Below are 21,612 nucleotides of genomic sequence, written 5' to 3'. Positions count from 1 at the left end.
TCATTGAGCATGCCTTCGGCAAAGTTTAGGAGACTCCGATGCCTTCACATGAGGAATGTCCAGTCCATCAGCTCAGCAGTGTCTGTTGCATTCTACACAGTGTTTGCTTGGAGCCAGGAGACCATGGCGATGATGTGCAGGATGAAGAGGATGATGAACAGCATTTACTACAACCTCACAACCAAGATGTAATTCATTATAGAGACATAATAAAAAAAAAAAATGTTGTGTCATCTTTAACTTCATGCCTTTTGGAGATAATTTTATCTTCAACTTGCTTAACTGTTTACAGTAACAGTAATTTTGACCGGGGTGCCCAAATGTTCGCATGCCACTGTATTTTATAGATGCATTGTTAAACAGTATACTTCAGTATGCTCACCGATGTGCCCAGTATGAGTCACTAATGAATAATGTGGTTAATAAGTACATTGTACAATTGTGTAGAAGTTTGTGCTTCTTCGAGCACTGACAAATCAGTTATTTAGGCATTGATGATGAATAGTGGCTGTGGTTTATTGAAGATGAATCTCTTAACACAATCATCTTCTGAACAACACATTCGTTTTGTTCTTCCAGAACAGCTTACCTTCTGGCCTTGGTTCTTGTAAAGAAACATGACACCATGCTCATCCACACATTTTTATTTATGTAGCATATTTTAAAATGTTTACAAAGTTTACAGAGAAGAATGAAAAATAAATCAAAGTGTAATAGTGATAGTGGTATTAAAACAGTTAAGATATAAAATATTAAAAAAATATTAAAATTAGAAAACAAGAACCATCAGAAGTTCTAGAAAAACATCAAGATAAAAAGATATGTTACATTAAAGAAATATCAGGTAGCTTACTTGAGTCTTTTCATGATATGGAATGATAATTATGACATACGTTGCAATTTGTACGAAAATAAACTGTCATGCTACTGTGATAGATGGCGGAAACCCGGAAGGTACTTTCGACAACGCCACCCCCGGGGGGTATAGGCCCCCGAGGGGAAAAGAGTTTATAATTACAAACGCCCCAAATTGATCACGGTTTCCAAAGTTCACAAGATACCCGCCCAATAGCAAACAAGTCCGTGCAATCAAGACAGAGACAGGGTTCTATTTCTAATCGTATACATATTTATTTACTTTCAAGCGTATTCACAATATATTCTTAAATCTTTTGTTAAAATGGTTACACCCAAACACACACACATATACTCACTTATTTACACACTACTGCGGGTATGGTTAGAGGTAAGCCCACCAGAATAACACGTCAACATACCAAACATACAGAACAAACACCAATACTAGAAAATCAAAATAATAAAAGAAGAAAGGCAAGAGAGGGCTTACCAGCAGGAGGACCGTACTTACGGAGTGGGTTGAAAGGACCACACGTGATCTACACTGCACTGTACACCCAAGTGACGCTACACTACCATAAAGGTGAACTCTGGATACCCACCACCACTGGGTTGGCCCCCACTACTGATCGTCCCCAATCCTGCCAAAGAGAAAGAGAAAAGAAAACAGAAAATATGATTAACACTATACAGTACCCGCCGGGAATAGCTGAGCCCACGGGACCAGCAGTAGAGCAATTTACAAAACAGTGACAGCACACACACACGGTAAGCTATACACCCCAAGCAAATATCACATCCCCAAGAGGGCACAGCAAGGCACCAGTACCAACCCAGCAAGTCGTGAGGAACAAAGGTGAGGCCCACACAGGCCCTGAAAACCCAACCACTGCCCCACAGAATGTATATAGAAATCAAAAAGAAAATCAACCAAAGAAATCATAACCCAAAAAAAAATAAAATAAACCAAATCACAAAAACAACATACTCGATAACGAGTGGTTAATACCCACTTACCACCCCACACACCCTCACACATACACTAATTAAAGTTAACCCACACACGCTGCTGTTTGAAATGGCGGCACACGGCCCCTCCCAGTGGGATGCCGCCACAATCCAAAACAAGCAACAGCGTGGAAATATACTATAATAAAAGCACAATGAAAGCAGAACAACAGCCGGAGTGGAGCCCGACGATGCAAAGCTGGTTATAAATCCAATAGAGGAAAGATGAGAGCACCTGGCAGCCTGCAAGGAAACGAATATTTCCACATTAGCTGAGCCCATTAATAGTTACTCTTACTCATAGTAGCAGCAATATTAACAGTGGCACTACTTACCTAAAGTCCAATATTAATGTACACCAAACCCGAATACCCAGCTGGTCTCGGAGACAAAAGTCACGAGTATGGATCCTACGTGAAAGGGGGAAACATTAGCCGCGAAGCAATCCAAAACCATGCTAAACAAATACGTTGCCGGGCAACCACATACCAGAACGCGGGGAGAAAGCGAACTGAATAAACCACTGCAAAACACAGATAGAGCCCAAAGGAGCCACTTCAGAACGCAGGCCACCGAACGAAATTCCCTGAGAACAATGCAAGAAGCTAGCATTAGCAAATGGCAGCTAGCTTGCATTTCAACGCCAAAAAGAAGCAAATTAACGTACCTCCAGAGAGAAACGTGAAAATACCAACCGTTGCCTCCACAAAAGGATCGCTCGCGAACGAGCAATAACAGCAAAACCAATCCTGATGGCCAGGCGGAACTGCGTGAAACAGCCCGAGCTTGCTCCACTGGTCGTGTCCGCACCGTGAATTTAAAGACTATCGCTAACGCCGAACAACGAGCCAGCGTAATGACGTAACCAACGATGCGACACGGCTGCAGCACACTTAAAGGTACCGGAGCACCACCACAATCTACCCCCCACATCTTTTATCGTCGGCCCGACGATACCACATATACGTCCCCATATCCAAATTGAGGTAACATCAAAAATTTATAGTCGCCCCGCAAGGCAACCGATGCGGGTTGGAATGTTGCCCCGCGGTGGCCCGGGTGGTACGACGTGGCAATTGCTCACCCCGACAAGGGCTGCGACCTGGCGGCCGAATGGCCGACGGGCCCGCAGCCGAGCTACCAAAAGGGACATCCTGACTATTCTGACCCAGCCCCTCGCCTCCCCCTGGAGCACAACCTTGGGGGGCGTAAGGCCCAGCAGGAACATATGGGCCGGTGTTACCTACCGGCTCCCCAAGGAGAACGTCTTCCTCACTAGACAGCTCCCCTGAGTCAGTGGGAGTTGATTCTCCAGGTTGGGTCAACCCCAGGTGATTATCAGGGGCATGAGGCCCCACCAGTCCTTTCAGCATACTGCGATGCACGTGCTTCAGTTTTGTCGGGTCACCGACAGGGGCGATGGTATACACGGCCCCAGCTTCCAAAGGAGCACGCACAACCGTGTGTACCAAGGAGCTCCACCGGTCTTGGATTTTATTTCGACCCCGCACACTGAAGTCACGTACATACACCAGCTGTCCTACTTTTAAAGCCGGGCTCCGCACCCGTGCATCATGCTTGTCTTTGCGGTATTCCGCCGTCGCTGCCAGACGTTCCCTAGCCCCATCGAATGCCACTTGAAGCCGAGTCTGATGTTCCTGTATCCAATCACACACTCTCCCCTGAGCCGGCGGCCGAACTCGGCCTAGCAGAAAGTCCACTGGCAGTTGCGGCTCCTGTCCAAACATTAGGAAGTGTGGCGATTCTCCTGTGGACTGATGCGGAGTGGTGTTATAACAGAATAGTACATGTGGCAAGCAAGTAGCCCAGTCGCGCTTACGAGAGACCGGCAGGGTACGCAGCAGATTGTGCAACGTACGGTTGAACCGTTCGCATTGCCCGTTCCCCGCCGGGTGGTACGGGGTTGTTCGCGACTTCTGGATCCCATACATACTACAAAGTTGTTGGATTAATATGCCCTCGAAACAGCGCCCCTGGTCGGAATGAAGCCGACCAGGGATACCAAACCTATAGAACCACTCCGTGATCAAGACCTGGGCAACGGTCGGGGCCCGCTGATCCCGTGTTGGAACTGCAATGGAGTACTTACTAAAGACGTCGGTGATTACCAAGACGTTCTCCACCCCACCCGTCGTAGGCTCCAGGACTGTAAAATCAACGGCTACTGTTTCATTAGGCCGAGATGCCAACAAATGGCCCATGAATGTGGAGGCTGGCGGAGCCGTCTCCTTAGCCACCTGGCACCTAGGGCACTCCTCACACCACTGGCGCACCTCTGCAAACATTCGTGGCCAGTAACACCGCTGCCGGACCAACTCAAGGGTCCGATTAGCCCCTTGGTGGCCATGCTGTTGATGGAGTTGTTGCAGGACCTCTGACCGCAAAACAGCTGGCAGAAGCAGCTGACGGCACTCCTCGCGACCACTGTGGTGCAGAACACGTCGATAAAGCACCCCTTCATTTTCGACTAACCGATCCCACTGGCGCAACAGGACGAGAGCCAAGGGCGAAAGGGTTTCCCTTTCTTCACGATTTGGCCGCCTACGATCCTTCCAAAAGACCAGGACCGACTGAATAATAGGGTCACTTGCCTGTAAAGCGCGCAAATCTGGGGAAGCATGGGATGGCAATACCGAGACCACCAACTGGGAAGCTGTAACGCGGTCTCCCCAAGCCGCTACCTGTTGCAGCAACCTGGGGACCGCCGTCCCTGAGGCCAGGTCACCTGCCCCCTCTCCATCAGGTTGGTATTGCCGCGAAAGCGCGTCGGCATTACGGTTGGACTTTCCTGATCGATATTTAAGTTCAAAATCGAACGAGGCTAACTGTGCAGCCCATCGATGTTCTACGGCCCCTAGCTTCGCAGAGGTGAGATGGCTCAAAGGGTTATTATCTGTGTAAACTAAGCACTTCTGCCCCAGGAGATACTCCCGGAATTTCTCTGTAATCGCCCACTTTAGGGCGAGAAACTCGAGTTTCATGGAGCTATAATTGCTCATGTTTCGCTCCGTCGGTCTCAAGGTCCTACTGGCGTACGCAACAGGCCGAACCTTGCCATCCACCTCCTGAGAAAGTACCGCACCTAAGCCCCTATAGCTTGCGTCTACTTCCAGGATGAATGGCCGGCTAAAGTCCGCATACGCCAGTACTGGTGCAGCGACGAGCTTATTTTTAAGCCCGTCGAAACTTACCTCACACTCCCCCGACCAGGCGTCCTGAAACTGCTGCCCTGAGGCCCGCCTGGATCGGCTCCCGCTTAATCCAGCTACCAACCGATGTAATGGGGCCGCCAATTTTGCAAAACCTTCGACGAAACGTCGATAATAGCTGGCAAAGCCAAGAAATGAGCGAAGCTCAGACACGTTGGTAGGTCGCCGCCATTTTAAAACTGCTTCCACCTTATCAGGGTCGGTGGAGACCCCCTGCTGGGAAATCACATGCCCCAAGTAACGAACCTCGGGTTTGAAAAACGCACACTTCCCCAGCTTGGCCTTCAGTCCCTCTGCCTGCAACCGGGTCAAAACCATCTCCAGGCGTTGTAGGTGTTGTGCTACGGTAGACGAAAAGATCACGATATCGTCAAGATACAGCAGAACAGACTGACACTGTTGGTCGCCGAACATACGTTGCATCAATCTTTGAAACGTGCCCGGCGCGTTGCAAAGCCCAAACGGCATTCTGTTCCATTCGAACAACCCGAACGGTGTACAAAATGCCGTCTTGGCCCGATCGCCCTCCGACACGGGGACTTGGTTGTACCCACTGGCCAAATCCATTGTGGAAAACCAGCGGGCACCCCCCAACATGTCCAACGTCTCCTCAATTCGAGGAAGAGGGAAGGCATCCTTCCGAGTCCTCGCATTTAACAAGCGATAATCCACGCAAAGCCGTAAGCTTCCATCCTTTTTCCTAACTAGAACCAGGGGAGAAGCAAATGGACTACTGCTCTCTCTTATGACCTTCGCCTGGAGAAGCTGGTTGATGTGAGTTTTCACAGCCTCGTAGTCGGAAGGAGCAAGGCGCCTATAGCGCTGTCGGACCGGGGTCTGATCTAACAGTGGGATGTCGTGGGAAATTAAGGTAGTACACCCCAAATCTCCCTCATGGGCAGAGAAGACTGAGGAATACCTCAAAAGCAGTGCACGAACCTCTGCCTGTCCCTCGGCAGACAGGGGCGACAAATCCACAGCCCCAATTTGTTCCTCCACTGACAACGGGGCAGGCGACTGGGAACAAATAGTGGCAGTAACCGAATGAACCTCCACCACATCTCGTGGCAAACTAACAATGGACACAGTGCTCAGAAGTCCAAGCCTAGTACGGGGGTAGAGCAAAATGTCCGTACAACCAACGTTGACTACAGGGACCTGCACGGAACCACGCGTCACTTGCACAAGGGCTGGAGAAACCAGCAACCCCCCTGGCAATCCCCAATCTGCGGGCTCGAAAAGCGTGCCGAATCCAGAATGACACTCGGGACAGGTAGCCGGGATCAACTTCATAGTCCCCCCCGGAACCCGCCACGGCCTTCGACCCCCAACGTTCACAGTGCCACTGGTCCTGATCATAGGCTGGACTTCAGCCTGATGGCAGTGCTGCAACGCTCTCACCACCGGCTGTGGGGCTGTAGACACAGATGGAAGATCGAAAAGCGTGGGACCATGTTGCCCGAACAATTCCTGATAACACCTACTAATCACATTCATGCCAAGAACCCCGGGAATTTTAGCGGCCATGCCCCCCAAGGGGTCACGAACAACCAGAACACCGCAGTCACGCATACTTTTTCCACAGAGCTCGACATCTAGTTCCAAATAGCCCAAATATGGAATCTCTAGACCATTAGCGGCTCGAAGTTGTAACCAATGACATGATTGTAAACGCTCCTGCCCCAGAGGTTCAAAATGGGCCGAGAAGAAACTTTCAGTGATGGTCGACACCATAGACCCTGTGTCAATAAGACATGGAACATGAACCCCACCCATCAAGACAAGCAAATGTGGACAGTTGGAAAGTAAAGCATTAGCAACAGTAAGGGGATCAAACGCAGTGCCTGAGCCAAGAAAAGCCCCCTCCGGACTGTGACTCTTCAGTCCGGCGGGCATCAGTTTTCCGATGGCTGATTCAGGTGGGGAGGCCGATGCTCAAGAGGCCTAAGGCCTCTATTAGGAGGGACTAGTGGGGGCCCCACCACTCGCTCCCCATCACAGTCCCCAGCATAGTGGCCTGATTGACGGCAGCGTCTGCAGATGATAGGTCCTTCCCGGGGAGATCGACCACGCCTCTGTGGCTCCCCCCGTGCAGCCGCACCGTGAGAAAGACTCTGAAGCTGAGCCTGTTGTTGTTGCACCAACTCCATAAGCTTTGCCACGTCAGCCTGTAATTTTTCCATATCAGACCTTGTCGGGGGCCCACCGCGAGAATCACTACTCACGGAACAAGATGTACCAGGGACCCCGAAGACTCGATCGCTGGAGGGTAAAGAGCAACTACGCGGCCGTAGGGGTTCAGCCGAGCCCTCCCGTTCCCAACGAATTGCTTCCTTACGAACCTCAATCAACGTGGCCAACGGTTTAGTCCGGATGAAGCTTTTCAAGTCACGACGCAGAGCACCCTCGCTAACATGTTCCACAAACTGATCACGCAGAATAACATCTACATTAAGAATCCCCTCGGGCGCGCTCCGTCTAACCTTATCCATTAGGGTCATCAAGGCGATAGAAAACTCAAGAAGCGACTCCCCCTCTTGCTGTTTCCGAGAAAAGAATGCCTCCTGCAAGGCAACGTATGACTGTGGACAACCGTAAAGCTCCTGCAAGATGCCAAAAATGGTCTCCGGGTTTTCTTTTTCCTCCCTGGACCTATATCGAATCTCTTCCCGCACCTCGCCCTCCAAATTATCAAAAAGAAAATAGGCTCTATCAATGGTAGACAAGCAACGAGCCCGCATACAGGCCTCCGCTTCCTCCTTCCACGCCTCGATACTTATGCCTACATTTCCCCTAAACACTGGGCACTTCTTTTCCCTAGGGATAAAGACTAAACGTTCGGTAGTGGATACCGTTGGAGCACTAGCCCTGGACGTACTCGCATCTATAGCTTGGTCAGAGCGAGCCGCCTTTAAGCGCTCATGTTCAGCTCTCAACTGGGCCAACTGGTCCCTAAGTTGTTGCGTTTCCTCCGACATGTTATACGAAGGCACCAAACAAATTTTTACGTATTCAAAAACTCACAAAAAATAACTGGGCAGAGCTCCACGGGACTACAGGCTCCCAGCACCGGCTGCTGTTCTGCTTCTAAAAGAAAAACTCACGCCACTCATTCAGCGATACTCATTCATTCAACCATATAACAACTTTATATTACAAACATGAAACAACAGATAACAGAACCAATGTCTCTGCTTTCATGCATATCCTGCCGACCAACACCAATTTGTGATAGATGGCGGAAACCCGGAAGGTACTTTCGACAACGCCACCCCCGGGGGGTATAGGCCCCCGAGGGGAAAAGAGTTTATAATTACAAACGCCCCAAATTGATCACGGTTTCCAAAGTTCACAAGATACCCGCCCAATAGCAAACAAGTCCGTGCAATCAAGACAGAGACAGGGTTCTATTTCTAATCGTATACATATTTATTTACTTTCAAGCGTATTCACAATATATTCTTAAATCTTTTGTTAAAATGGTTACACCCAAACACACACACATATACTCACTTATTTACACACTACTGCGGGTATGGTTAGAGGTAAGCCCACCAGAATAACACGTCAACATACCAAACATACAGAACAAACACCAATACTAGAAAATCAAAATAATAAAAGAAGAAAGGCAAGAGAGGGCTTACCAGCAGGAGGACCGTACTTACGGAGTGGGTTGAAAGGACCACACGTGATCTACACTGCACTGTACACCCAAGTGACGCTACACTACCATAAAGGTGAACTCTGGATACCCACCACCACTGGGTTGGCCCCCACTACTGATCGTCCCCAATCCTGCCAAAGAGAAAGAGAAAAGAAAACAGAAAATATGATTAACACTATACAGTACCCGCCGGGAATAGCTGAGCCCACGGGACCAGCAGTAGAGCAATTTACAAAACAGTGACAGCACACACACACGGTAAGCTATACACCCCAAGCAAATATCACATCCCCAAGAGGGCACAGCAAGGCACCAGTACCAACCCAGCAAGTCGTGAGGAACAAAGGTGAGGCCCACACAGGCCCTGAAAACCCAACCACTGCCCCACAGAATGTATATAGAAATCAAAAAGAAAATCAACCAAAGAAATCATAACCCAAAAAAAAATAAAATAAACCAAATCACAAAAACAACATACTCGATAACGAGTGGTTAATACCCACTTACCACCCCACACACCCTCACACATACACTAATTAAAGTTAACCCACACACGCTGCTGTTTGAAATGGCGGCACACGGCCCCTCCCAGTGGGATGCCGCCACAATCCAAAACAAGCAACAGCGTGGAAATATACTATAATAAAAGCACAATGAAAGCAGAACAACAGCCGGAGTGGAGCCCGACGATGCAAAGCTGGTTATAAATCCAATAGAGGAAAGATGAGAGCACCTGGCAGCCTGCAAGGAAACGAATATTTCCACATTAGCTGAGCCCATTAATAGTTACTCTTACTCATAGTAGCAGCAATATTAACAGTGGCACTACTTACCTAAAGTCCAATATTAATGTACACCAAACCCGAATACCCAGCTGGTCTCGGAGACAAAAGTCACGAGTATGGATCCTACGTGAAAGGGGGAAACATTAGCCGCGAAGCAATCCAAAACCATGCTAAACAAATACGTTGCCGGGCAACCACATACCAGAACGCGGGGAGAAAGCGAACTGAATAAACCACTGCAAAACACAGATAGAGCCCAAAGGAGCCACTTCAGAACGCAGGCCACCGAACGAAATTCCCTGAGAACAATGCAAGAAGCTAGCATTAGCAAATGGCAGCTAGCTTGCATTTCAACGCCAAAAAGAAGCAAATTAACGTACCTCCAGAGAGAAACGTGAAAATACCAACCGTTGCCTCCACAAAAGGATCGCTCGCGAACGAGCAATAACAGCAAAACCAATCCTGATGGCCAGGCGGAACTGCGTGAAACAGCCCGAGCTTGCTCCACTGGTCGTGTCCGCACCGTGAATTTAAAGACTATCGCTAACGCCGAACAACGAGCCAGCGTAATGACGTAACCAACGATGCGACACGGCTGCAGCACACTTAAAGGTACCGGAGCACCACCACACTACTAGAAAGCATGATAGTATTTCGCACATGTCAGGTCTTTAAGACAAATAAACTGAGATTCACATTTTAGAACGAAACGAAACAACCGCCAGAGGATTCAGCGGAGCTTCTAGCCAATTAAGCTCTGTCGTCATCAAGCCGTCTCTCAGGCAGCGCAGCCCGTGGAGAGCAACTGCAGGGACTGGTTCCGCCGCCTGCAGCCGCCCCGCTCTCGCGAGATTATAACCAGTCTGTCATCGTGACGCGCCGGTGGCGCCGACGCAAGTCGGACAAAAAAACTAGCCGGCATGCACCGTACCGAGCCAGGCGGCGATCGGTCTGCGCAGCGCCGGGTTAAGTCGAACAAGCCTCTTGATTCACAATCAGTGTTGCTTCCTAACTGGACAGGTTGATTTCACAGAAGTGTGATTGATTTGGAGTTACATTGTGTTGTTTAAGTGTTCCCTTTATTTTTTTGAGCAGTGTATATATATAACATACAAAACTCACCATTAGTTGAAATATAATTTAACACACTTTTTTGTATATAGGATGGTATTTGGGACACAGCAGCTCCCCTCTGTTCTCCATGTGCAGCCTAATTCTGAGATCCAGTCTGGCCATTCTGCTCTAGTCTCTCTCAACAAGACAGTATATAACATGGAACTACCACTTACTGGATATTTTTTTTTGTTTCAGCACCATTTTGTTTAAAACTCTAAGACTGAAAAACTTTAAGGCTTTGTGAATAAACCAACCCATCAGGCAGCAACAACCATGCCACAGTCACAGTCAACATTCTAATGTTTTTTCTCCATATGTCCTCCCAGTCTAGTTCTACCCATTTAATCCAGTAGGTGACCGATTCTTTTCACCTGCATAAGGCAATTTCATATGGAAATCTGTATTGCACACTGAAAGCCACTGAATCTTCATTATCCCCATCTCTGTGCAAGTGCCATCAATCAGCCAGCAGATGTTGTAATTGCAGCTAAGGAGTGCTCTCTGGCACTGCCTACCTCAGATGAGTTTATTGTTGTCTGTATAGACGCCAGCCTGCCAGTAGAAGAGCTGAGAATTCAACCCATTCTAATGTTTGATGTAAAAATCCTAATATCCATGTCCAAAATGACTTCATGCATTGTGCTGATTTTACACGAGAGATTAAAAAATTGCATAAATTAGCAGGTTTAAAATGTTTATAATAGTGACCTGTGTATGTTTGAAATTGTTTCATTGAATTATTAAAATCTACATATCCTTTTCAACTGTATGTAATATTTTAATTTCAGTTGTACATCCAAGCCTGGAATATAAAGAACATAGTGATAATAAGCATCCAGAAGTATATTATAAAATATGGCCAAGAACAAACAAGTACTAGAATTTTCAGATTGGCAAGCATTTTTGCAGTCACCTTACCATTCTGTGGTGGAGAAGCAGGAGCTCATGGCAACAATATACTCACCTAGAAGCGCATGTGAAAGCATCCAGAAACAAATGTTGAAAAGCCAAAAGCTTAAATTGTTATTAAAACAGTTGAATGTTTTTAGCTCTTTATCAAACAAAAGAGTGGGTATAAAATATGCAGTAAAACAGAACCTATCGTAACACATTTAAAATACCTATTATAAAATAAAAATATTAATATGGCACAATGTAGGAAACAAATCCTATTTCCAAAAAACAATACAGGTCTAAAAGTTAAAATGTAAACTCATCTTACCAATTTATTGAGATGAACTTAGGCCCAGAGAACTCTGGTATTTTTGCATAGTATTGTTGTATGGCTTTTATTTTGTTAACAGAGTTTTAGTTTGCATTTCTTGATGCTGTTAAGAGCTCCTCCTGAGCTGCTGTTCTCTGTGGCCTCTCCTCTGGTGGTTTTGGCGACATCTAGCGGTGGCTGAAGGTACTTCTCCTCTTATTCCAGCCAATAGATCTCTCCCCTGCCTAATTTGACTCACCTGGCCCTAATTACCTTCTCATCAGCCTCCTTGTTATAAGCCCCTGCCTTCCTCTCAGTCACCACCAGATTGTCAGTTGCTGTTTGCTATTCACACTGACTGGTTCCCTTTTAGTCTGCTCTTTGCTCCAGTGTTCCTGCCTTGTCTGCCTGGTTCCTGGATCCCAGCCTGCTCTTCGCTCCAGTGTTCCTGCCTTGTCTGCCTGGTTCCTGGATCCCAGCCTGCTCTTCACTCCAGTGTTCCTGCCTTGTCTGCCTGGTTCCTGGATCCCAGCCTGCTCTTCGCTCCTGTGTTCCTGCCTAGTCTACCTGGTACCTGGATCCCCGCCTGCTCTCGGCTCCGGTGTTCCTGCCTTCTCCGCCTGGTTCCTGGATCTCTCATCACCCTTCCTCCTGTGGTTACTGTCAGCCTCCAAGCCCCAAGCGCCGCATCTAGTACCCTTGCTTTCGCCCTCATTCCCTGGTTCTCTGTCTGGACTGTGGTTCTAAATAAACCGTTTAAACTCTGCTTCAGTGTCTGTGGTTGTGTTCGCATTGTGGTTCCTAATCCAAACTTATTTAACAGTACAATCTGGTCATCACTATGGAACCCGCAAACCCTTCCACAGATGGACAGAGATCCATGGAGTCCCTGCTGAGCCACCAAGCCACTCAGCTGGTTCAGCACGACCAATTGCTCAGGTCTCTCATTGAGAGCAACCGCCAGCTTGTGCAGCAATTAGGGCAGGTCTCCCGGCAGGTTGAAGCCCTTACCTCCGCCCAACCTATCTCGTCCCCGAACCCCAGCACCGCGCCACACGTTCCTGTTTCCGAGTTCGGTTCCCCAGCCCCGTCCCTGGCTGAGGGTCTCACCACCCATCCGGAGCCTTACCATGGTGAGTTGGATAAATGCCGGGGTTTCCTGTACCAGTGCGGCCTGGTCTTTAGCCAGCGACCCACCACCTTCTCCAACGACGCTAGCAAGATAGCCTATGTGATTGGACTCCTCAGGACAAGAGCCCTAACTTGGGCCGAGGCCGCCCAGTCATCTGTGGGTCCACATGTGGGTTCTTATGAAGACTTCCTCTGTCGGTTTCAGGCGGTGTTCAATCACCCGAATCATGCCGGAGATGCGGCCAGTCGTCTTTTGGGGCTACACCAGGGCTCCCGGTCTGTTGCTGATTATGCCGTTGAGTTCTGGACGCTTGCGGCTGATGCCGGCTGGAATGACGCCGCCCTCCGGGGAGCTTTCCGCCGTGGCCTAGAAGAGCGTCTTAAAGATGAGTTGGCAGCCCGGGATGAGCTTTCTAGTCTTCAGGGTCTCATTGACCTGGCTATTCGTCTGGACGGCCGGCTCCGGGAGCGCCGCCGGGAGCGGTCGTCACGTCCTGCTCTGACCCCGAGGCCAGTTCTTCCTAGATCCTCTCTTCATGAAACGCCTGTTCCGTTTCCAGCTTCCCCCACTGCTGAGGGTGCTGAACCCATGCAGCTTGGACGAGCCCGGCTCGCCCCAGAGGAACGTCTGAGAAGATTGCGTTCGGGCGAATGCCTCTATTGTGGCCAAACCGGGCACCTTCTCGCTTCGTGCCCCATACGCCCAAAAGGGGGAGCTCGCCAGTAGGAGTGGGGATTCTGACGAGCTCAAGAACCACAACCCCACCTCTTCGTCCTCGCCTCCAAGTCCCTGCTACCCTATGCTTCCCCGGGAATCCAGTGTCCCTCCTTGCACTCGTCGACTCCGGGTCGGAGGACAATCTTATCGATGAAAGTCTTGCCACCCAAAAAGGGTGCGTCTTGGAGGTTCTCGACACCCCTGTAACCGCTTTTGCTCTGGATGGGCGCATGCTCGCTCGTATTACTCACCGTACGGCCCCGGTAACCCTAGTCCTTTCGGGCAATCATCGCGAGTCCATCCGTTTCTCGGTAGTCAAGACTCCCAAGTCCCCTCTGGTTTTGGGATTCCCATGGCTCTCAACACATAATCCTCAATTTGATTGGCAGCAGGGTAAGATCACTGCTTGGAGCGATCTCTGCCACTCCCGGTGTTTACAGTCAGCAGTCCATCCTTCTAGCCCTCGTACCGACCCCCCTCCTTTCATCGATGATGTTGACCTCTCTCAGGTCCCCTCCAAGTATCATGATCTTCGGGAAGTATTTAGTAAGGACCGAGCTCGATCTCTTCCTCCCCACCGGCCCTACGACTGCGCTATCGATCTCCTCCCCGGAGCCGCACTTCCCACCAGCCGTCTTTACCACCTGTCTCGTCCGGAGCGTGAAGCCATGGAGAATTACATCTCTGAGTGTCTCGAAACTGGTCTCATCCGTCCTTCCTCCTCTCCCCTTGGTGCAGGGTTCTTCTTTGTGGAGAAAAAGGATAAGTCATTGAGGCCTTGCATAGACTATCGGGCGCTGAACCAGATCACGGTCAGGAACAAGTATCCCCTTCCGCTTTTGTCCTCTGTTTTCGAGTCTCTGCAGGGTGCTGCCATTTTTAGTAAACTTGACCTCCGCAACGCCTACCACCTGGTGCGTATTCGGGAAGGTGATGAGTGGAAGACGGCCTTTAACACCCCCCTCGGCCATTTCGAATACTTGGTGATGCCCTTTGGGCTGACCAACGCCCCCGCGGTCTTCCAGGCCCTGGTAAATGACGTCCTACGCGATTTCCTGTACCGTTTCGTGTTTGTTTATTTGGACGACATATTGATTTTTTCCTGGTCCCCTGAGGAGCACGTCATTCACGTCCGGCGGGTCCTGTCTCGCCTGTTGGAGAACAGGTTATTCATCAAGGCTGAGAAATGCGAGTTCCACACGAATTCCATCGCCTTCCTCGGCTTTGTCATCCAGCCAGGACGAATTAGGGCTGACCCCGAAAAGATCCGTGCCGTTACTGAGTGGCCTGTTCCTTCCTGCCGTAAGGCCTTGCAACGCTTTCTAGGATTCGCAAACTTTTATAGGAGGTTCATCCGCGACTACAGCAGGGTAGCGGCCCCCCTAACTCGTTTGACCTCCACCAAAGTCCCCTTCTCCTGGCCCCTGGAAGCTCAGGCCGCCTTTGACCGTCTCAAGGTTCTGTTCACCTCTGCTCCCGTTCTTTCTCAACCAGATCCCTCGAAGCAATTCCTTGTGGAGGTTGACGCATCTTCTTGTGGAGTTGGAGCGGTCCTTTCCCAACGCTCTAGCCCGGACAACAAGTTTCATCCCTGTGCATTCTTCTCCAAACGGCTCACCCCCTCGGAGGTTAATTACGATGTAGGTAATCGCGAGCTCCTGGCAGTCAAACTCGCCCTGGAAGAGTGGAGGCACTGGCTGGAGGGAGCAAGACAGCCTTTTGTGGTCTGGCCGGATCATAAAAATCTTTCTTATGTCCAGACAGCAAAACGGCTGAACTCCCGCCAAGCCAGATGGGCTCTATTCTTTAGTCGTTTCGACTTTACCCTGACTTACCGCCCAGGCTCCCGCAACACCAAACCTGACGCGCTCTCGCGCCAGTTCATTTCCGAGGACACTCCACCCTCCGACGACTCCATCTTGCCTCCCAATTGCGTCCTAGCCAGTGTCACCTGGGATATCCAGGAAGCTATTAAAGAAGCCCTAGAACAGGAACCCGACCCTGGAGATGGGCCTTCCAACCGCCTGTTTGTCCCGACTGCTGTACGACCGGCTGTCCTCAGACCCATCTGAGGACAGCCGGTCGTACAGCAGTCGGGACAATGCTCCAATTTCGCCAGCCATCCTGGAGCTAATCGCACTGAGTCCCTCCTTAGGCGTCATTTCTGGTGGCCTTCCCTGGAAGCAGACACCAGGCAGTTTGTGGCTGCCTGCGCCACCTGCGCCCGCAGTAAGTCCTCCCACACACCCCCTGCGGGTCTGCTCCAGCCTCTTTCTGTCCCTGGACGTCCCTGGTCTCACATCGCCCTGGATTTCATCACTGGCCTTCCGGAGTCTCAGGGAATGACGACCATTTTGACGGTAGTGAACCGTTTCTCCAAGGCGGTTCGGCTGGTAGCCTTACCCAAGCTCCCTTCAGCCCTTGAAACGGCTCAGCTCTTATTTGACCAGGTCTTCAAGATCCACGTTATTCCCCTGGACATTGTATCCGACCGCGGTCCTCAATTCGTGTCCCAGGTCTGGCGCGCTTTTTGTAAAGCCCTAGGAGCCACAGTCAGCCTCTCATCCGGTTTCCACCCCCAATCCAACGGGCAAGCGGAAAGAGCTAATCAGGAGGTGGAAGCCGCCCTGCGTTGTATGTCGGCCAACAGCCCCTCTCTCTGGAGCACCCACCTCGCCTGGGCCGAATATGCCCATAATACCCTCACCTGCTCTGCCACCGGCCGATCCCCGTTTGAGGCCTCCCTTGGCTACCAGCCACCACTATTCTCTGAACAAGAGGCAGAGGTGGCAGTTCCCTCAGTTGAGCACCACTTACGGCGCTGCAGGAAGATCTGGAGGTCCGTACGAGCTACCCGGCTTAAGTCCCAGACCGTCACCCAGCGTTCGGCCAACCGCCACAGAAAACCCAGTCCGCAGTATCTCCCGGGCCAGTCTGTTTGGTTGTCCTCCAGAAACATACCCCTACACTCTGAATCCAGGAAGCTGGCGCCTCGTTTTATTGGACCTTATACCGTCCAAAGGATCATTAACCCCACTGCTGTCCGGCTCATGTTGCCCAAACATATGCGGATTCATCCTACTTTCCACGTCTCGCAGCTGAAACCGGTCAAACAGTCCAATCTGTGCCCTCCGTCCAAACCCCCTCCACCCGCCCGACTTATTGATGGGCACCCGGCCTACACAGTCCGCCGCCTCCTGGATTCCAGACGCCGCGGCCGGGGCCACCAGTATCTGGTGGACTGGGAAGGCTATGGTCCAGAGGAACGCTCCTGTATTCCCCACTCTGCCATTTTGGACCCTCACCTTATTCGGGAATTTCACCGGGACAACCCCGACAAGCCTGGTAGGTCGCCTAGAGGCGCCGTTAAAGGGGAGGGTACTGTTAAGAGCTCCTCCTGAGCTGCTGTTCTCTGTGGCCTCTCCTCTGGTGGTTTTGGCGACATCTAGCGGTGGCTGAAGGTACTTCTCCTCTTATTCCAGCCAATAGATCTCTCCCCTGCCTAATTTGACTCACCTGGCCCTAATTACCTTCTCATCAGCCTCCTTGTTATAAGCCCCTGCCTTCCTCTCAGTCACCACCAGATTGTCAGTTGCTGTTTGCTATTCACACTGACTGGTTCCCTTTTAGTCTGCTCTTTGCTCCAGTGTTCCTGCCTTGTCTGCCTGGTTCCTGGATCCCAGCCTGCTCTTCGCTCCAGTGTTCCTGCCTTGTCTGCCTGGTTCCTGGATCCCAGCCTGCTCTTCACTCCAGTGTTCCTGCCTTGTCTGCCTGGTTCCTGGATCCCAGCCTGCTCTTCGCTCCTGTGTTCCTGCCTAGTCTACCTGGATCCCCGCCTGCTCTCGGCTCCGGTGTTCCTGCCTTCTCCGCCTGGTTCCTGGATCTCTCATCACCCTTCCTCCTGTGGTTACTGTCAGTCTCCAAGCCCCAAGCGCCGCATCTAGTACCCTTGCTTTCGCCCTCATTCCCTGGTTCTCTGTCTGGACTGTGGTTCTAAATAAACCGTTTAAACTCTGCTTCAGTGTCTGTGGTTGTGTTCGCATTGTGGTTCCTAATCCAAACTTATTTAACAGATGCAGCCGTTGACTGTGTTATGTAACATTGGTTCACTAAAGTACTCCTAAATCCATGTAGCTATAGCATGACAATTTCTCATGCAATATTGTCTAATGGTGTGAGGGTTCCTCAAATATGCAGACGAATGATCTGTGGTAGTGACCCCTCATGGGACCAACTGACAAAAATCATTCCATTATTCACAATAAAATTTAGTAGAGCATGACTTTGGTTAATGAAAATAGTGTAATTTTTGCATTCTCTATTGATAACAACTGACTTTCATGATTAAAATTTGTTGGTAATAAGCCATATTTTTGTGGATGAAACAACAAAGTAACACAATTTATATATTGTTTGTTTATAGGTGTATCATACCTATTCTACAGTTCTTGAAAGATAAATTATAAATCATCCAATCATCCAGTACATGCAACCGGTTTTTATTGCTTGTTAGCTGTTCCTTAGCATCCACATGCAAAGGAAATCTAAAAACTTTATGCTGTTGAATTTTTAAAAATTAATCCACTTAGAAATTCCAGTCTTAATGTCTGTTTATATTAATAAATAAGTCAAAAAGACAGCACTATTGTCCACAGAACAATTTATTGTGGATGGTATAAAGGTTTTACTTTCTTCTCAACAGTAATTCTGTTTTAACCAAATGTCCTGTAGCAAGCAGAAAATTTACCACACAGAAACATGGGGAAAAGCACAAGCAAATAGTGTTGCATTAGACTCTTCTACATCTCTAAATTAAATATGTTTTTTTAATTGTAGTGACCTAAATTTACAATATGCATATTTTATAGTGCCAGAAATACATAAACTGGTGTGAAAAAAGTAACTGCTCCCTTTTTAATTGCCTCGGTTATTGTCACACTGAATAATAATATATTTGTTAACACAATTTCACAAAAAAGTGAATTTGAGAAAAAACACAGCACTGCAAAACTGTCACGTGAAGGTCTAAGCAAGTATTATATGGTAAAGATATATATTTAATAGAGAAATAGTAATTAAAGGCAAGTGTTAGTGAAAGACAGCAACAGCAACTTTGTGTGTGTGTGTGTGTGTGTGCAGTGATTCAGACACACCCGAACTAAAATTAAGTGGTTAAATGTCTATGTTCACATCTGTGGTAATCATGTCAAAGAAACACGTACTGTTTATCATGGCAGTCTTGGGATTTTAATTTCTGCAGATGGTCTTTTCTGTGACTAAATAAATGGGACCCAAGTTTTGTTTGTTTATAAATATGTCAAAACTTACTGAGTCACAAACAGAGAACACAAGGTTATTAATTTGGTATAGGATGTTCAGTAATTTTATTTAAATGTTTGGCTTCTAAATACTTGTTAGTAATTATATTTTTATTTGACTGCATCCATTACTAATTACATGACCATTTACACTGGTCTCTTTCCCAAGGTTAGGAGGAAAACCCAAACTGTCACCTTATGTAGAGTGATCATTTGTCCAGGTGGTTAACTGGGATCCAAAAACAACTGCAACAGGCCCTCCTGCTGTACCAACTTTACTTTAAAGCATTATCTGCACCTATATTTACAGTTATGGCATTTCTTTCTTGTTTTAACTGGCACCCTTTGGTTTTAAATTTTCCTATGCGTGGTGTGGCAGTGTCCTAAGTTTTAGCTGCCAGTTTTCTGAGTCCCCTTTTTTGTTTCTCGAGTGAGCTCTTGGATCATAATATGCCCGTAGATTGAGTAACTAGCAAAGTTGCTTCAAAACAATAATTTCCTCTTGACCATGTACTTGTGTTTCATGTTTTTTGGAGGGCAATTTTTTTTGTCCTGCAGCTTTGGTTTAGTTTTGTTTTGTGAATTCCTTAAATTGGATTACTTCATTCATTCAGTTATTTTCCCATCTTTCCTTTCATGGCTTTGAAGTCAGAATATTATTTTGTCTTGGCTAAAACTATTGTGATGTTTCATATTGTCACAAAGCACCCACTCAAAACATGTCTACTATGATTTAGAAGCTGCTGGAACACAGATGTTACTCAGGTGCCTTTCCTTGCATAAAAGTCTGTGATGAGACTAAGCTCACTTGACTGTATACATGTTACATGTTTTCCAGAGGCTTTTAATCTGTGGCAGACCTGTATGATTCCTGGATTACAACTGACAATCAGAAAGAATGCTTTCCAGGCATAAAGTAAGAATTTTTTGTGGGTTTTCCTTTCATGTTTTTTGTAATGGGTGCAGTCAAAATAGCCTTATTTATGTGGGCACAAAGAGGTCACCAGTCAAGTTACACAGTCAATCATAATCACAAACAAGGAATTAGAAGACCATAACACAAATGCCATTATATAACAACACAAAACCCCATCAAATTATTAATTCAAGTTGCAGATTTTGTAACATTTTAACGAGTTGCACTGGCACACTGGACCTCCCAGGATGCTTTGTGCCACCCTCATGTATATAAGTGTAAATAATAGTGTAAAAGCTTAAGTATTTCTGTTTGTGACATTAGTAAATGTATCTTATCTACTGTATATAGCGACTGAGACTCTGGTTAATGTAATGTGTGAATGTGTGTCACACAAAATAGCTGCATAAATCATTGAAATCCCAAGACCACGTGTATGCCAATATTTGACCCTAGCCTGAGCCATAAAGTAGTTAGTGCCTTTTTGCTAACAACAGTCAGTAAAAGTCATTAGGAGTCTTAAATCACATCCTCATTAAGTTTAAAGATTACAAGGCTGGGATTGTTTTTTTTTATCTCATGACAACAATTAATATTTTACAAAGTCTTAACACTCATTATGTTTAAAGATTACAAAGCTGGGATTTTTTTTTTTTTTTTTCCCATTACAACAATTCATATGTTACAAAGTCTTTACCACCTCCCAATGTGCATGGCAATGCCAATTTTACAACAATCGTGCATGTCACAGTCCTGTTTTTTCCAAGATGTGGATGACCAGGCCCATATGCATTGTTTACCAATGGAAAAGATGGCTCCAGGATGTGCTGTAGGACAAGCCACCTCGCAATGTACAGAAGATGAAGGGCCTGACTGTAGTGTCCTGGCACCAGATACCAGAGGATTCCTTTAGATGTCTTGTGGAGTCCATGTCTCAGTGGGTCAATGCTTTTGAGGGCATATTAGGCAAGTGGCCTTAATGTCTTGACTCATTGGTGTGTATCATCCTGATTCAGACTCAAGAACATTATACTGAAAAACATTTAAGGCATCTGGTACAAGTTAAACAAATTTACTTTGCAATTAGATTTTAAACACTTCTAAATTATTTATTACAGACAAAGACAAGAAGATTGCTCATTAATGGTGACCAAATAATGTTAAAAAAGGCTAAGTACTAATCATACATAGACAAAGCTAATTTGTAAAAATTAGTCATGAAATGTAATTTCTAAAATTTGATTGTGAACAATGGTGTTATTACTTAAGGACACATATTTGGTCTGCAGGATAATGCTGGATTTTCTACATAAAATATTATGCAGATTTAAATATTTAGTTTATTTGTTTATTATTCTTAATTATGCACTGTACTGAGAGGTTGACAGTTCACTTTTACTATTATTTAAACTAATGATGCTTGGGTGCATTACAAATGCAAATATAACTTTTAATATATCAATATAAACTTTTAATATGTCAGAAAATAAAGCCTTGATCAAGACAGATAACTGTCTCATCTATCATTTTAGTGCTTTATTTAATCAAATTCTCAAAAAGAACTAATAATAAATAAATATAACCTTTAAGAGAAAATATATTGTGTACAGATCAAACTAACAGGTAACACATTTAAATTAAACATGACTTGAAATTTCTTC

At 47.3% G+C, this 21,612-nt stretch overlaps 1 protein-coding gene and 1 long non-coding RNA gene across 3 annotated transcripts; both read right to left on the bottom strand.

Moving 5' to 3' along the window:
• Positions 1 to 663: 663 nt before the first annotated feature.
• On the bottom strand, positions 664 to 7,772 carry LOC134303173 (retrovirus-related Pol polyprotein from transposon 412). Of its 2 annotated transcripts, none has more exons than XM_062988497.1 (4): positions 2,534 to 7,772; positions 2,356 to 2,452; positions 2,202 to 2,276; positions 664 to 2,109 (listed from the first exon to the last, which is right to left on the bottom strand). In XM_062988497.1, the coding sequence occupies exon 1, from the start codon at positions 6,990 to 6,992 to the stop codon at positions 2,859 to 2,861; it is 4,134 nt and encodes a 1,377-aa protein (XP_062844567.1). In that variant the 5' UTR covers positions 6,993 to 7,772; the 3' UTR covers positions 664 to 2,109; positions 2,202 to 2,276; positions 2,356 to 2,452; positions 2,534 to 2,858. The 2 variants fall into 2 exon arrangements, with proteins under 2 accessions (XP_062844567.1, XP_062844569.1); XM_062988499.1 differs by having other exon boundaries at positions 664 to 1,499.
• Positions 7,773 to 8,139: 367 nt separating this feature from the next.
• Positions 8,140 to 10,162, bottom strand: LOC134303174 (uncharacterized). The gene is made up of 4 exons (XR_010007628.1): positions 9,929 to 10,162; positions 9,751 to 9,847; positions 9,597 to 9,671; positions 8,140 to 9,504 (listed from the first exon to the last, which is right to left on the bottom strand). It is a non-coding gene; the product is annotated as an uncharacterized LOC134303174 (long non-coding RNA).
• Between the last annotated feature and the right edge of the window lie 11,450 nt (positions 10,163 to 21,612).

Source organism: Trichomycterus rosablanca, chromosome 26 (assembly GCF_030014385.1).
Source record: "Trichomycterus rosablanca isolate fTriRos1 chromosome 26, fTriRos1.hap1, whole genome shotgun sequence".
NCBI classification, from domain to species: Eukaryota; Metazoa; Chordata; class Actinopteri; order Siluriformes; family Trichomycteridae; genus Trichomycterus; species Trichomycterus rosablanca.
Note: the sequence above shows the minus strand (reverse complement) of the source record. Positions and strands in the feature narration are given on the sequence as shown.

What these genes read in the sequence shown, in the direction of transcription:
- LOC134303173 (XM_062988497.1), bottom strand. Translation starts at nt 6,992, where the DNA reads ATGCCCGCCGGACTGAAGAGTCACAGTCCGGAGGGGGCTTTTCTTGGC.